The sequence below is a fragment of the Uloborus diversus genome, chromosome 8 (assembly GCF_026930045.1).
Source record: "Uloborus diversus isolate 005 chromosome 8, Udiv.v.3.1, whole genome shotgun sequence".
Lineage (NCBI taxonomy): Eukaryota > Metazoa > Arthropoda > Arachnida > Araneae > Uloboridae > Uloborus > Uloborus diversus.
The window spans coordinates 150,166,115-150,180,935 of NC_072738.1; the positions used below are offsets into that span (position 1 = coordinate 150,166,115).

General features: G+C 31.1%; 1 protein-coding gene across 2 annotated transcripts in view; it reads left to right on the forward strand.

Annotated features, from left to right (window-relative positions):
* LOC129228047 (serine/threonine-protein kinase B-raf-like) overlaps window positions 1–14,821 on the forward strand; it is a 42,601-nt gene that overhangs the window by 8,228 nt on the left and 19,552 nt on the right. For both annotated transcript variants that reach the window (XM_054862679.1, XM_054862680.1), the window contains exons 2-7: window positions 5,383–5,484; window positions 6,930–7,101; window positions 9,174–9,268; window positions 10,920–11,023; window positions 12,971–13,076; window positions 13,163–13,326. In XM_054862679.1, the coding sequence (XP_054718654.1) occupies window positions 5,383–5,484; window positions 6,930–7,101; window positions 9,174–9,268; window positions 10,920–11,023; window positions 12,971–13,076; window positions 13,163–13,326 (743 nt within the window). The remainder of the gene's footprint in view (window positions 1–5,382; window positions 5,485–6,929; window positions 7,102–9,173; window positions 9,269–10,919; window positions 11,024–12,970; window positions 13,077–13,162; window positions 13,327–14,821) is intronic.

Below are 14,821 nucleotides of genomic sequence, written 5' to 3' on the forward strand. Positions count from 1 at the left end.
TCATTATTAAATTACAAGAAGAAATTGTTTCTGTGGAAAATGAAAGAATGCTAATATTTTACTTTCAAGAATAACACTTTAATTCAAAAAATGTGTTTAAAGTAGCAAATTTGCCGCCCCTGAAAAGTTTGCCGACCTAGGCAGCTGTCTACTCTGCCTATTGGGAAATTGGGCCCTGATAATTCCCCAGAAATTTTATTAAAATGAAGTTTTAAAAACTCAATTTTCGGGGTATCGAGACTTTAGGTGAGGGGGTGGATTTAGGAATCTCCCTCAAAAATGTTTCAAAATTTAAATTTCCGAGCAATTTTTGAAAATTAGGAAACTAAAAACGCATTTTGTCTCTTTTTGATGATGTATGGAGAAAGGTCAGGTTCGGGCGCTGGCGAATACTTTTTGAAAATAAAGCTTAGAAACCAAAATATTCTGTCATTATACATTGAGAAATTAGAAGAGGAGGGGCGCTCTTCTAGCTCTTCAGCCGTCCAGCCTAAAAATGCACCTTTAGGTTAAAGGAAGTGTGAAGGTGCTTAGAATCCTTCCTTCCTGGAAATATTTTGCCTTTGAGGTCCCAAAAATTTGGATTTTTAACTATATTTATACATATTTTAGAAAGGAATGGAAGATTCGTGAGCTCCTCCAAAAAACCTCCTTTTAAAGCTATCATCACGATATAAACTACGAAGGGAGGAGGTCCTATCAAAACTCATTTGTAATTGAAGTCCCAAAAAAAAAATCATTTAAGTTGCTTTTAAGCAAGTTAAGTGATATGCTAGTTTCCGCTGACATTTTTTCCAAATAAAAGACTTAAAATGCAATTTTTTGCTACATATCAAGACATTTATGAATGGGCATGGGAAAAGGGGTTCTCCTCCTAGTTTCGAAATTAAAGCCATAAAAACGAATATTTAGGCTCTCTTTGGTCTAGCGAACAATAGTTATACTCTGAGAACCGCAACATTTAAAGATCGTCCAAGTGTCTGTAGTTGAAATCAAGAAATGATGTAAAAGATAGAGAAAAATTTTGGAAATAAAAGTTTTGTTTTGAGGATAGAAATATAATTTATCTCCCAATTAAGGTCTATACTTCTCTTTCAGTAAAATACATATGTCAAATTTTGTTATCTTCACTTTTTTTTTCTTTTTTTCCTTAAAAAAATTTCTACAATCACAAGGCTTTGGGAGGGGCCATGGCCCCCATGGCCCCCCTCTAGATCCGCCCCTGACTACATTCAGGTACCAAACAAGTTAATTATTGCGTTGTTTCTTGCAGCAGGATGTACGTATGTATCTGTCATAAGTCATAACTCAAAAATGATAATCTGTAAAAGGTTAAAGTTTCGTATGTGGGTTCTGTGGACGTTCCAGTTGTGCACTTCCCTTTTTGTTTTCGATCGGGTGTTCTGAAAAGCCTGTTTACTCATTTTTTGTGGCTATTAATTACTTATTTCAATGCAAAACTAATATATCGTCTCAGACTGACGATCATTTGGTGATATATTGCCGAATTGGAGACCGTGGAAACAAATATGAGATGGCGAAACCGATTTTCGTGTCATTTTATTAGATTCCCGTTGAACCGACGGTAATTTTTAATTTTTCGATAATTGTAATATGAATTACAGTAATGTAGTCTTTTCTGTATCGCTTCGGCGGAGTTACAAGTTTGGAGCCCGTCGAAATACATTTTGGGGATCACAGAAGTTGTAAAACATTTATCATTCTCATTTTTGTAACTCATTCGGTGGCCCTATGGTTATGGAGCCTCTCGCGCAATTGCAACATTTGCTATATTTTAAATCCGCCATTGCACGTCAAAACAAACTCGGGTGCAAGTTTTGAAAGGGTTTTCTGCTCAATGTTTATGATTATTTTGAACTCTATTTTTTACGACTATTTTTTGAATTTCCGATAACACTTGCGTGCCCCTCCTCCCACTCCCTCAATTTCTGAAATTAAACTAGTTGTATTTCTGAGTTGTTTAAAACTAACACCATTCATAAAATTGGAGTTTTTTTTTGTCAAACTTTATCTATTGTTTAGAAAGAATTTAGGGCATTAATGTAAGACATTAATTAAAGACGTTTTGAATGGTGACATAATTCAGAAATCAAAGGGACTTTTGAATTTTTTTTTTCGGAAGTGCTGAAGTAAATTCAGAAACTCTTCGGAGGCGGGTGGTAGCTGTTCTGTACTAAAAAAATGAGGCAGAGGTTGGGGCCGAAGTGTGATTTACTCCAAAATCAGAGGGTGACCCCCCTAACCCTACCTCGTCGTTTCAAGCATTTCTTAAATATTTAGCGATTATTTATTTTGGTCAAGAAATGTCATTTTGCGTATTTATCATACTTGTTTCACCTATATTCGTAAATTGCCATCTTTTTTGCATCATTAATAGCGATTGATTTTTTTTCTGTTGTAAGTAACTATTTTTATGTATTTATATAAAATCAATGAATACGTTATTTTCGTTTTTTATAGAAAAGTTTCAAGGGTTTTCTATGCAATTTTTCAAATTTCAGAAAATTATTGTTAAATTGAAAAATTTAATTTGAACTTGTTTGTAAAGCTTCATAAAAGATTAAACAATCAAATTGTTCAATACTATGTGTGCAAACATCAGATCAAGTAGTATATGTATTCAGTTATTAACTTGATGTAAATATTGAGTTTGTTTATTTTACCTGTGTTTTAAGAACCTTGCTCTTTTCATGGCTATTTTTTTTCAGCAAAATGTATGTCACTGTTATAGCTTTTATGAAAAATGCAAACTTTTCTAATCATAAATTTTAAATAAGTATAAAAATATTACTATTTTGATTTAATATTGTAATTTATCTGTTACCTTTTTTGTTTAATTTGATGACTAAAAAATGTCTACGTGCAATCTTTCCTTTTTAATTGCGTAATTTGTTGACGGTTTCATAGTTCTATTCTTAATTATTTTTTTTGAATGATTAAACAACGTAATTTAATTTTTTTTAACTATGTTTAGTGTACCTAAATCCATACATTATTACAACATTACTGAAATCTTAGTTATATGCTCAATTTAAAAAAAAATCAATTGGTTATTAAACAGTCTCTTTGTTTTTCTTCCTTCTTTTTTTGGCTATTGTTCTTTCGCTTTCATCATACAGCAGTCAAAAAAGGAGAAGCATAACTACACCCTATACAGATTGTACGTAGTACAAAGCAAAAGTTCGTGGACAAGCTGTATAAAATCTTACCCAGAATAGCTCACATTACCGAAGCACATCCACCTTCAAAAGGGACTATGTACTTCTGCCAGTGTTCATATAACTTTTGGAAACACTCATGGAAGCCATTTTTCGCTACCTTCTGTGATGCAGCTTCATCTTCTCCTGACGGAAAAAAGCGACGTCTATGCAAAAGTTTTTTTGCTGGGAACAGGTAAAAGTCACACGGAGCTAAGTCCGACGAAACGTTAGGTTATTTGTTTGTCATATCAGAGTATTGACCAATCAAACCGTGCAACATGAAAGTCGCCTTCTTCCCCACGATGAAGTTAAAGCAGCAGCGCAAGAGGCCTTACAGGAATTTGCGAAAAACGTCTTCCAGGAGTGCTTTTAAAAGCTATACGAACGTTGGCAGAAGTGCATAATCGTTCAAGGTGATTATTTTGTAGATAGATATATGCTTCGGTAATGTGAACTATTCAGGGTAAGGTTTTATACAACTTGACCTCGAACTTTTAGATCATACTACGTAGGTATGAGTTTTCAATTTACTATTTTTTGAGTGATGCAAGTTTACGCGCATGAAGACATCACAAGAGAATTTGCGATAATTAACTGAGGAGGCGTTCAAAATGGATATTTGGTTATCTATATGTTCTTAGGTACATATGTATGTACAGATGTGCCGAAAAAACTTGTGAAGTATAAATTTGGTGATAGTAAAATAAAAATTTAGGTCGAAATCTGATTTTTTTTTTTTGTGATTACAATTCTTTATTTGTAGAAAGGAAGTAAAGTTAAATGAATCAATGATCCTTTAAATCCCTGACAATCTTATCAATTTATTTCTGTTTGATTTTTTTTTTTTTTTTGCCATCGGCCAACGGCATCGGCCATCGGCAATCGGCCATTTAGAGGAAAACAATCGGCCATCTTTGAACAATTGGCATCGGCCCATCGGCTAAAAAATGCCATCGGTCGAGCCCTACTTATTTATAACTGAAGTCATCAAATTTTAGACAGGCATTTCAAAATATACCTCTCTTTACCTTTAAAATGATACCTTATTTGTTTAGAAATTTTAAGTTTGAAAATTTGATCATCTGGTTGTCTTTATCATGGAATTGCCCAAAAGCTGACCCAAACACCCCAAATCATCTGACTCTACAACAAGGAATGATTGGATGTTTTGCGTGAAACAAGTGAAAGAAACCTAATTTCCTCCAATGCTTTTCTTTAAAATCTGTCACGTGACTTGGGATCTTGGTTGCATGAATAAAAGTCTTCACTCCCTCCATTTTATCTCTTCTCAATGGTATTACCCTGCATTAGCCATCATGCCGCAAAATTCAGGGCTCACCAGATTTTAAATAACAACACTTGCCTGGTCCTTTCCCGTATGCCGGAAAAATTGAGGTTAGGAAAAGAAAATACTATTAAATATATATATATTCAGCTTAAAAATGAATCTTAGTTCTATGCGTATCTTATTAGTATTAATAAACAGTTTAACTTTGTAAAAATATTTACTACCAATGTCATTTTATGTTTTAGCAAGAAAAATATTTTTTAGTAACGAATAATTTTATAAAAATTAAATTAAAACTAAGCAAACATTTAAGCAGTAAGCTAGTTATCGCCCCTAAACCAGTGCTGAAGAGTGTATCTTAGCTATTCAATAAATAAAAAATAAACTATCTCTGTAAAAGGAACCTAAAACAAATTATTTGAAAAAATTATGAACAAATCGCAGTAATAGTGCTTACTTCTGTGAGCCTAGCTTGTTGATTTACTTTGCTATATAGTTAGATTTCCTTTGAGGTGTTCTGCCTTGATACTTATGTTTTCTTAATATATTTTTGATAGTTTCAAGAGTAAATGATTCTTCAATCCTATTATTATACTGCAGATTCAATTTTCTGCACTACAGATGATTTGCTAAATCTTTTGTTTTTGATACATGGTTGTTTAATGAAATTGTGTTAACTATTGATGAAATTGTACAACACATTTTTAATTTCTTTCAAATTATTTCCTTTCAGGTCTCTGTCTCAATTTCAAAACATTATTACAAGTTTTTTTTTTTTTTTTTTTTGTGTGGGGAGGGAGGGGAGGTATCTGTATTGCTATGCGCTTCTAAATTGAAAATAAATATAATATTTTATTTTTTCTCCCTTTCCAGTTAAAGAACATCAGAAGTATGATAAGATTAACAAAAGGAAATTTAGAAGCTTTAAATGCAAGATTTGCTGAATATCAACACCCCCCATCTATGTATATAACTGTAAGTATTTTTATTTATTTTTTTCTAGGCTTCAAAACTTAATTATTTGACTACTAATTTATCAAAAGGGAACATATCCATTTCCCAAAAATGTTTAGGAGATGGGGAAAAAAAAGGCTTAAGCAAAATAGTTTTGTTATATATTCTGGGATATAATTGAGCACAAATGCATACCAGATTTTGTCCCAGGATCAGAAATTTTCATATAAAAAATCAAGGAGATATTTGAATTTCAATTTTTGATGTGTGCCATTTTGTTTGAAAAAGGAGAGATTAACCTGATCAAAAAACCTAATGTTGACAGCTCAAATTTCATCGAAACTCTAATACATCTCCACCTCATATCTAAGTACTTAACCCGGGAGAACTCGCATCGGGCCTCTCAAGCCCGGTCATCACAAAACTACGCTGCCAAAAATCACCCCTTCAACGGAAATAAATGAGGTCCACAGCAGCTGCGTTCGAGGTGACCTACATACTGACCACATGCTTTTCAGGAATGTACATTCCCCCTTTTCCCCAGAAAACTCCGGTTTGGGCCTCAGAGGCCCGGATTGTGAGTGTAAAGGAAGAGCTTGTGAAATGCATCGCTATTTAAGCTACAAAGATGAAATGAAGAGGTTGCAGACCTTGTTAGTTGAGGTTTTAACTGATGAGGACTCCCTTAATGAAGATGATGAAGAAGAAGTTGACACAGAACAGTACAGCAATCATCAGTCATGATCAGAAGATTAAGATTCATGTATCATAAAACTTTCTTAAACTTTTCCTTTTAAAACATATTTTAGAGGCTGTGTATCTATTTATAATTCAGGGTTGAAAACGCAATTTTTTTTTCTATTTTGCAAACTCAATTTACTGAAATAACCACTCCGGGCCTACGGAGCCCCCCGCGAGCTTTCGTGTGACGAAAAGTACCGCGAGTTCTCCCGGGTTAAACCTAAAATGAATGGATGAAAGTGTCCGTGAGCTTATTAGAGCATATGAAGTTTTGATCATCATAACTTCATAAACTCCTTTCTTGGGATCAAAAAGTAAGAATGTTTCCTAGCTTTTTGCTTTGTAGGTGTCTAGGTGTTCATAATTTACTCTTCTATAAAATGTAAGATGCAGAAGAATAGAACAAAGATATAAAAGGTAATAACTTAAGTACTTTTTACTTACTTAGGGTGTCAGGTGTAGATATCTTTTTATGCCCTCTAAAGATTAATAATTTTTATTATTATTTCTTTTAATTTAATTAAAGTTCATTTTTTAACTAGCATTAATGTTTTAAGTTCTAGTTTTCAAAATTTTTATTAAGTTCAGAAAAATAATTGAACTTTGATGCTTCTATATTCTGCCAGCTCCAATTTTTATCCCCCTATCTGGAATTCTTTTTTGAACAACAAAAAGCCAAGATTAAGACACATAATAATTTTGCTTATGCTCTCCCTTTTTTCTAGGAATATGAAGATCTGACGAGCAAACTGAATGAATTTCAGATACAGGAACAAAGATTATTGGAGCAAATAGGCAATAACTGTGATGGAAGAGATTCCCCAGAATATTTAGATGATGGTGATTCATTCCTAGCAGGAATGCAACTTCCTTCTAATAATCAAGTTAATTTTTCAAGTAAGTGTACAAGTCATACACAAAATTGCTTGAATGCTACTGCATGTGAATTGTCTGGAAATTTGGGTCTTAAAACTACTTGCTTTACATTAAAAGAAATAAATATTTTTATGAATGTATTTTGTTATTCCTTGAATTTGTTAATGCTGTTACACAATTTTGTTGTGTATTAATTACACTGTCTGTAAAACAGCTTTTCATGTTTCTGTATGAGACATTTTATCTAATCTGTTTTTCAGCACTTTATTACTGCATTTAATTTGAATGTAGTTGTGTAATCACAGAATAGTACAGTTGAGCAGCTGTTTAAAACATTTTGTTGGAGTGTATAGGGATTTTTTTTTTTTTTTTTTTTTAATGGAAGTGTCTTGGATTCACTTTTGTAATAATTGCAGAACTTGGTCATTTTTGTTTTTCTGAATCTAAGACCCTATATATTGCGCATGTAGGATTTGGTTTTGTGTGATTTCTGTCTTTCATTTTAAAAAAAAATAATTAATATTCAGAAAATGGAACCCAACTATGCCGAACAATACAACTACAATGTATGAAACAAGGTAGGTGCTGTTTTATATCATCATCCTATTGAGTAAAACAAGTCATTTGATATGTTAGATATTTCTCTGGGGCCAATCCAAGATTTTTTTCTTGCTACCTATTTTTGTGAAAGTATTGCATCATTCTATTTTTGTAATTTTTTTTTTAAACAGCATTGTTTTTGAATTTTTAGAGGCATCCTAATTTTTGTAAAAGAGAAGTAGAACAAGTAAAATTTTAGTTCGAAAAGTGTAAATGTCACCTTTTTAGTATTTTTAACAGGTTTCATTTTTTAGGGGGAGGGGGAGCTAAAAACCTAAGAAGTACGAAAAATACAAGAGTAGTTTCAGCTTAATGGGCTGTGTACTGTGTACAGTATAGGAAATTATGAGAAAAACGGTTTCCCAAAACAGATGTTAAAAGATTGCGATCATATTGCATAAATATATTTTTGCGAGAAACAGGTGTAAACTAGTTAAAATGCTACAAAAAGTTTGCTATTTAAGCGATTGTTCATATAAACCTGCTTAGAATTTTATTTTATGAGCAAATTTTGTTTTAAACAAAGAAACAAATTTTATATTTTAAAATTTGAATTTTTGTGAAATTTTCGATGTTTTTATGATGCAACTGATTTTTTTACTTGATTTTTGTGAAAGTACTGATTTCAAAACAAGATTTTTGTGCAGATGCTGAAAAACTGTAGCAAAATCAGCCTGTATTGGGCCCTGTTTCTATTTATTTAGTTCTATTGAAATCTTCTATCACTTCCAAATTTTTAACATTATAATTCAATTCAAATGCCATAGTCGTGCGTTGTCAGCTACATAAAGCACAAGTATATTAATTCGATTTTCTTCCTGCAGTTGATAATGCACGACTACGGCATTTGAATTGAATTATAATGTTATTAATGTGAAAGTGACAGAATATTTCAATAGAACTAAATAGGAATATCTAACATATCAAATGACTTATTTTATTCAATTAGACGATGATATCAAACAGTAACTACCTTGTTTCATATATTTTAATTTTTTTGCCGTAGTTGGGTTTGTTTTTAAAACATTTTTTAAAATTCTTATATTACCTGCTTCAACCAGTGATGTAACAACAAAAAATTACGTGACGTAATAGCGTGAGTAATACTTACTTAACAAGCAAGCATTTTAGTTTGATATACAAGAATGGTAAATTAAAATTTTATGTCATTCATGAAAATATTTCTGGAAACATGAATTGTTTTGCTGATGATATAAAAGTTCTGGGAAACGTAGAAAATGAGAAACAAGTAAAACAGCTTCAAGAAGATTTAAATCATATTACTAAGTGGGCGAATAAATAGGGTATGTCAGTTAATGTGTAGGGAAATGTCAAGTGCTATACTTTGGTTTTGAAATTTTAATACTGAAGGATTAGCTGTATTGTGAATACAGAGTCATTAAATTTAGGCGTTAAAGCTATTTTTTATCACAGTTGTGTCATGTTTGAACGTATTTAGAAGATTGACTTGTTTTGTTTCATTTTTTTTATAGGTTGTACAACTGCAGATACAAGTCCAAGAATTTCTCCTAGGTCACCTTTAAAATCTGTAGTGAGAGCTTTTCTACCCAACCAGCAACGTACTACTGTAAGTAAAACTTTTTATATGATTGATTTTTATTTTTTACTCTTTGAAGTAATATGTTTTAAATAATCTTAGGTAATTAATTACATGAAATATATTTTAAAACAGATGAAAATTAAATTTTTTTTTGCTTTCAAATATGTTTGTAAACTTATCTATAGTTTGTTGATGTTCTTTTTTCCCCTTATATTTAGCTATAGTTTTTAATATTTAATTGATTGGGTCATGGTGTACTTACATGAGAACGCATTTCTGAAATTGCTCCACCAATTGTTGATGCTTATTGAAAATACAGGAATTTATTATTAAATAATAATTATTATAAACAACTTTATACAAATGTTCTCACATGAAATTCAATGTAGATAGAATTTCAGATTTTTCTCAAAAAATGACTTTAACCCTAATATTTGTACCTCAGAGCCAGAAGGACGGAAGTCCAAAAAATTGCATTTTCTGTTTATTAGTGCTTTGTATGTTTTTTTTAAAAAATCTTTTTAAATTTTTTATCAGGGTTAAAAGAGCGCATCTGCCATCCTTTGGATACGCCAGGAAAACGTTTTTCCTCTCTACGGTAAAATTATCATAATGTGACTTACGTTCCTTGGGCTCTGAGGTACAGATATTTGGAAATATATTCTGCTGGCTGAAATTGCTACATACATTAAAAGCTAAAGCTTTTGTTCGAAGTCAATTCCTCCATAATCTCTTTTTTTACTTCCGTTTTCTAGTTAAGGAAGTATCGTAATTTTATTCGGCATTGAAAAAAATGGTATGTTTTAACCACAAATCACATTTTCCCTTCTTTAATTGTCAAGAAGATTGCCTATTAGTCTCACTTCTACCTCAGCTTGATTAGTCCAACCTGTCGCGTGATTCTTTGTACTGTACATCTACTCCAAAATACTGAATATCTACTGAATATCTACTGTAAGTAATCACTCAACCCTGATTTTTATGTTAAAATTCATCAAATTTTTTGACATAAAAAATTTAGATTCTGTCAAGAACTTCAATGACTTTGAAAAATTAACCAGTTGTCTTTGGCACATAAAAATATGCTTTGTGTACTAGGCCATTGAAGCAAAAAGGTACACTTTCATTGTTAATATCTTTCACCATCAAACCATCCAAAAATATGATAACTCAAAAAATGAACAAAATTTTTAGAAATCAATGCATCCAAGTTTCAATTAAATTATGCAGTACTTTTTAAATGAAATCACTCATTTATAACAAAAGTATCATTCTAATCAAAACTTAATATGATATTGCCTCTTTCTTTTTCACAAATAAACATGATGCAAGCAGTAAGCTTCTATCATATTGACTAATAGCACATAACTCTCAAGTTGAAGACAATAGGAAAGTGCAAGAAGGTAGACATGGCTAATGACAAAAAATATATGATTTGCTCCATTTTGTTGAATACTCGGTGTGAGTTATTGAAAGTTCAACAGCATACAAATTAACATATAATGTTTTTTTTAATGTACTTTTGCAATAAAAATATATTTTCCCTTTCATTATCTCGTTTCTGATAATGTTGCTTGTTTGTCTTTAAGAATTTTCTTGAAATACATACTAGATACAGTTACTCTTCTTTCTTTTTTTCGTATGTGGATTAATGTTGGACTTTTTCCTTTTGTACTAGGTTCAAGTTAGACCAGGACAAACTGTTCGAGATGCTTTATTTAAAGCAATGAGAAGGCGGAAACTTACTCCTGACATGTGTGTAGTTTATAGGTGCAATGGAAAGTGAGTAATTGCTTATTTTTATTTATTTTTTTTTTTTTTTTCGAAGAAGAAAAATGGGCTATTTTTTCCAGGAAGCTATTAGAAACCTAAAGAATGAAAACAGTATAGTTGCAAAGGTTGTTTTATTATTATTATTTTTTTTTTTTTTTGATTGATCATTGCTTAGTTACAACTTACAGGTGTGTTTGACCTTTTTTGAAAACAATATTCCCTTTTTTCAGTTTTAAAGTAGTTTAAAGTCAAGAGCTATTTTAGCTTAGAGTAAGAAAAGAACGACTATTTTGTAAAACATTGCTACTATTTCAGCCGAAAAAAAACGACTAAAATGTAAAAAATATGACTGATGTAAAAAAAAATAAAGTTAAAAAAAAGAGAAGCTTTAGCTTCAAGTATCATCTGCTGAACTTATCTAGCTTTGAACTTACTCAGGTGTGCCAAATAACGGGAAAAGTCGCTAATTAATAACCATTAAAATTATATGGATGCTAATTAGGGATCCGAATACCGATTAATCAGCTGTTGATAATCGGCCGAATGATCCAAATGATTATTTTTAATACTTCCAATTCCTCCATCATACTTTTCTCTAACAATTTTGACTTCAGAAATAGTTAGTAGTTTGTTTCTAAGAAAAGATTTATTTTTCTCCATTTTCCCAAAATAATTTCAAAATTTCATCCAATTTTTTTGAGCGACTTTTCATATTATTGTTCACTAAACTACGTTATGTTAATGAGACATAAAAATTTAAAACTTTTAGGGTTTAGCCTGAGGTCAGCAGGTTAATTTAGAAGCACTTTGAATTTAATTTTATTTTTTAATTATAAGTAGCCATTCAATCTTTATGGGTAACTTTTGAACTCAAATAATTTTTCAATTTGGAATCCTTCTGCTTTCCTTTTTTCTCGTTCTTACATGAAAGTGTTACCTACTAGAAGTAACCATAAACAATGGACCAGCTAAGTTCCAATTATTTTACTCATAAATAAAAAAAATGCCTTGTTCATAGAAATAAAAAAAAGAAAAAAACTTTTAATACTTGAAAATCGAGGCTAATTTAATATCAAAGTAGTAATTTTGTTAATTGTGCAAACAATCAGTTATTTTAATGATTAGTGAGAATATAATATTAAGCTCTCTGAATTAAAGTACGGCTTGATTAGTAGTTTAAAATGTATGTTAAAAAATAGCATTTAGTAAACTTGAGAATATACTGGCAATTTATAATTTTGGTAGAATACCTATTATTGATGTACTTCTCCTCCATTATTTATTTTCACCTCAGAAATAATGACATTGATAAGGTCTGTCACGGAGGTGAGGAATTTTCCATTAATATAGATATATTTTTCAAGGAAATTTTTTTTTCTTCGTTGCTATAATCTGGACATGTTAAGCATATGAAAAATGTTCACTTCTTTTTTTTTTCATTAATTTATGTCTCTGAAATTCCAAGTGAAAAAAAAGTTGAAGTGCTTATAAGTCTAGTCAAAGGAAAAAGTAGTTAAAAATTGCCGGTTGAATTCAGTGTTTGTAATGCTATGACAAGTTATAGAACAATTGAACTATGCCACAATTCAATAATTTCTGTTCATGTAAATTTAGGTTTTCACATCACAAGCTGTTTAGATTACCTGTAATTTTGAAACCCTGATGTTCGGATTGCTTAGTACTACTATCCACTGTACAAAGTGTGCAGGGGGGAAAAGTGCCTGCAAGCAAATGTGTTATGTAGTGAAAATGTTTGATTTTCAATGTTTAAAAATTCTGCTGCATTTTATTTAGTCATCCGTTTATTTTGTAGATAAAATGATAAGTTTTTCTTGTTAATTGCCAAGTAGTTTATAAAGTCTTAGATAATATTTCATATAATGTGATTATTTAGTCAATTTGTATTTAAATTTTGTTTTATTTTTTTAAAAAAAATCCTTTTTTTTTTTGTTCCAGAATGCGAGTTAATTGGGATGATGACATTAGTACATTAGAAGGCGAAGAAATTACTGTTGAAATTCGGGAGAGAATTCCTATTACTACTAGCATATCACATAATTTTGTAAGTAATTAATTTTTTTAGCTCATGTTTGGCTGATTCTCCAAAGACATCAAAAATGAATTGAACTAATTTCTTATTCCATTTAGGTTCGTAAAACTTTCTTTACTCTTGCATTCTGTGAATGCTGTAGGCGGTTACTTTTTCATGGTTTTCGATGTCAAACGTGTGGGTATCGCTTTCACCAAAGATGTGCAAATGGTGTTCCTACTCTTTGTCAACCTCTACGGGTAGAAAATAATTACTATAGATAGTAAGTACTAATTCCCACTCTATTTTATTTATTTATTTATTTTTTTAATGAAGGCCTCATTTATTTGTTTCAGCATAAATATTTAGTGTTTTTATATTTTAGCAGGGTTCGTACGCTCCGGGAAAACCGGGAATTGTCAGGGAAAATGACACTGTCAAAAATGTCAGGGAAAAGTCAGGGAGTTTTCAAATTTTGTCCTCCAAAAATTTTTTTTCCATTTTTTTCCCAAGGAATTAAGTACTATGAGATCTAGTCTTTGTTTTTATTGTGATTTCATGAAAAAAATTGTAAATTTTTATCTAAACCGACGCTGGCACTTAAAAACTGCAATCGAAAAATGAACGTATTTTTTTTTTCACAACGAAAAATGCGCCAAAAGAGCGAATATTTTCTTGCATGGAGTCAGTGAGGGGAACGCATTTCTTTCTACTGCCTAAAGTTTTAGATGGGTTGCCACAACATTCTGTTCGGTTCAGGGTTCGTACGCTCCGGGAAAACTTGGAATTATCAGGGAAAATGTCTTAGTCAAAAATGTCAAGGAATTTTCCAAATGTGTCCCCAAAATTTTTCTTTTCCCAATTTTTTCCCAGAGAATTTCGTTTTATAAGATCTAATCTTCATTTTTATCAATGTATTTAAAAAAAATTGTAACAATTTTAAAGCAATGAAAAAAGTGGCGACACAAAAAATCTTCAGCAGCCGCCATTTTTGGCTCTCAGTAGTTCCCAAGGGAAAAAAATCAGGTGAACAGCAATTATGCACAAACTCAACAGGAGAGAAGACAATTTACTGCTTCGGAAGCACAACCTGTAGATGGGAGAGTCGATCGGGGAAAATCTTTTTTTTTTTTTATTATTATCGGAAAATCATTTCAGCTACGTGTGAAACGTAGTCGCCATCTTTGGTCATTCACAAGATGGAGATACGATCCAAAAATGCCTAAGTTTCTAAAAACAAAGCAGAATTGGATGTTTTCTTTAATTGAAAACTGATGAAAACAACAAAAATGGTCTGCAAATTGTTTTTCTATTATTATTTGAAATAATTTTCTTGAGAAATGAAAAATTTTGTTCTTAAAACTTAATCTTGTCCTCACTGCCTCGGACGCAAATGTGATAAAAACTTTTCAATGAATTGTAGTATCATGAAGATTTATTATTTTTTAATTGTTTTCATGCAACAAATTAAAAAAAAGTTATTTCTTATTTTTGGGCATAGCCGCCATATTTGGTCATTCCCAATATGGAAGTACACAAGACTTTTTCAAGTGCCTAAGTTCCCAAAAACGGCATTGGATGTTAATTGCAATGCAAGCTATTGAAAACAACACAAATTGTGCCCTTTTTTTCCGGATAATTTGTAATTATTTTCTGGAGAAATTCAAAATTTAATCTTCATAAATTTTTTTTTTGTTTTAATTGATTTAGACTCTTATGTGCTAAATACTGACTATTTTGCTTTTATTGTAGTTTTTTAATTATTATTAATTATTTAT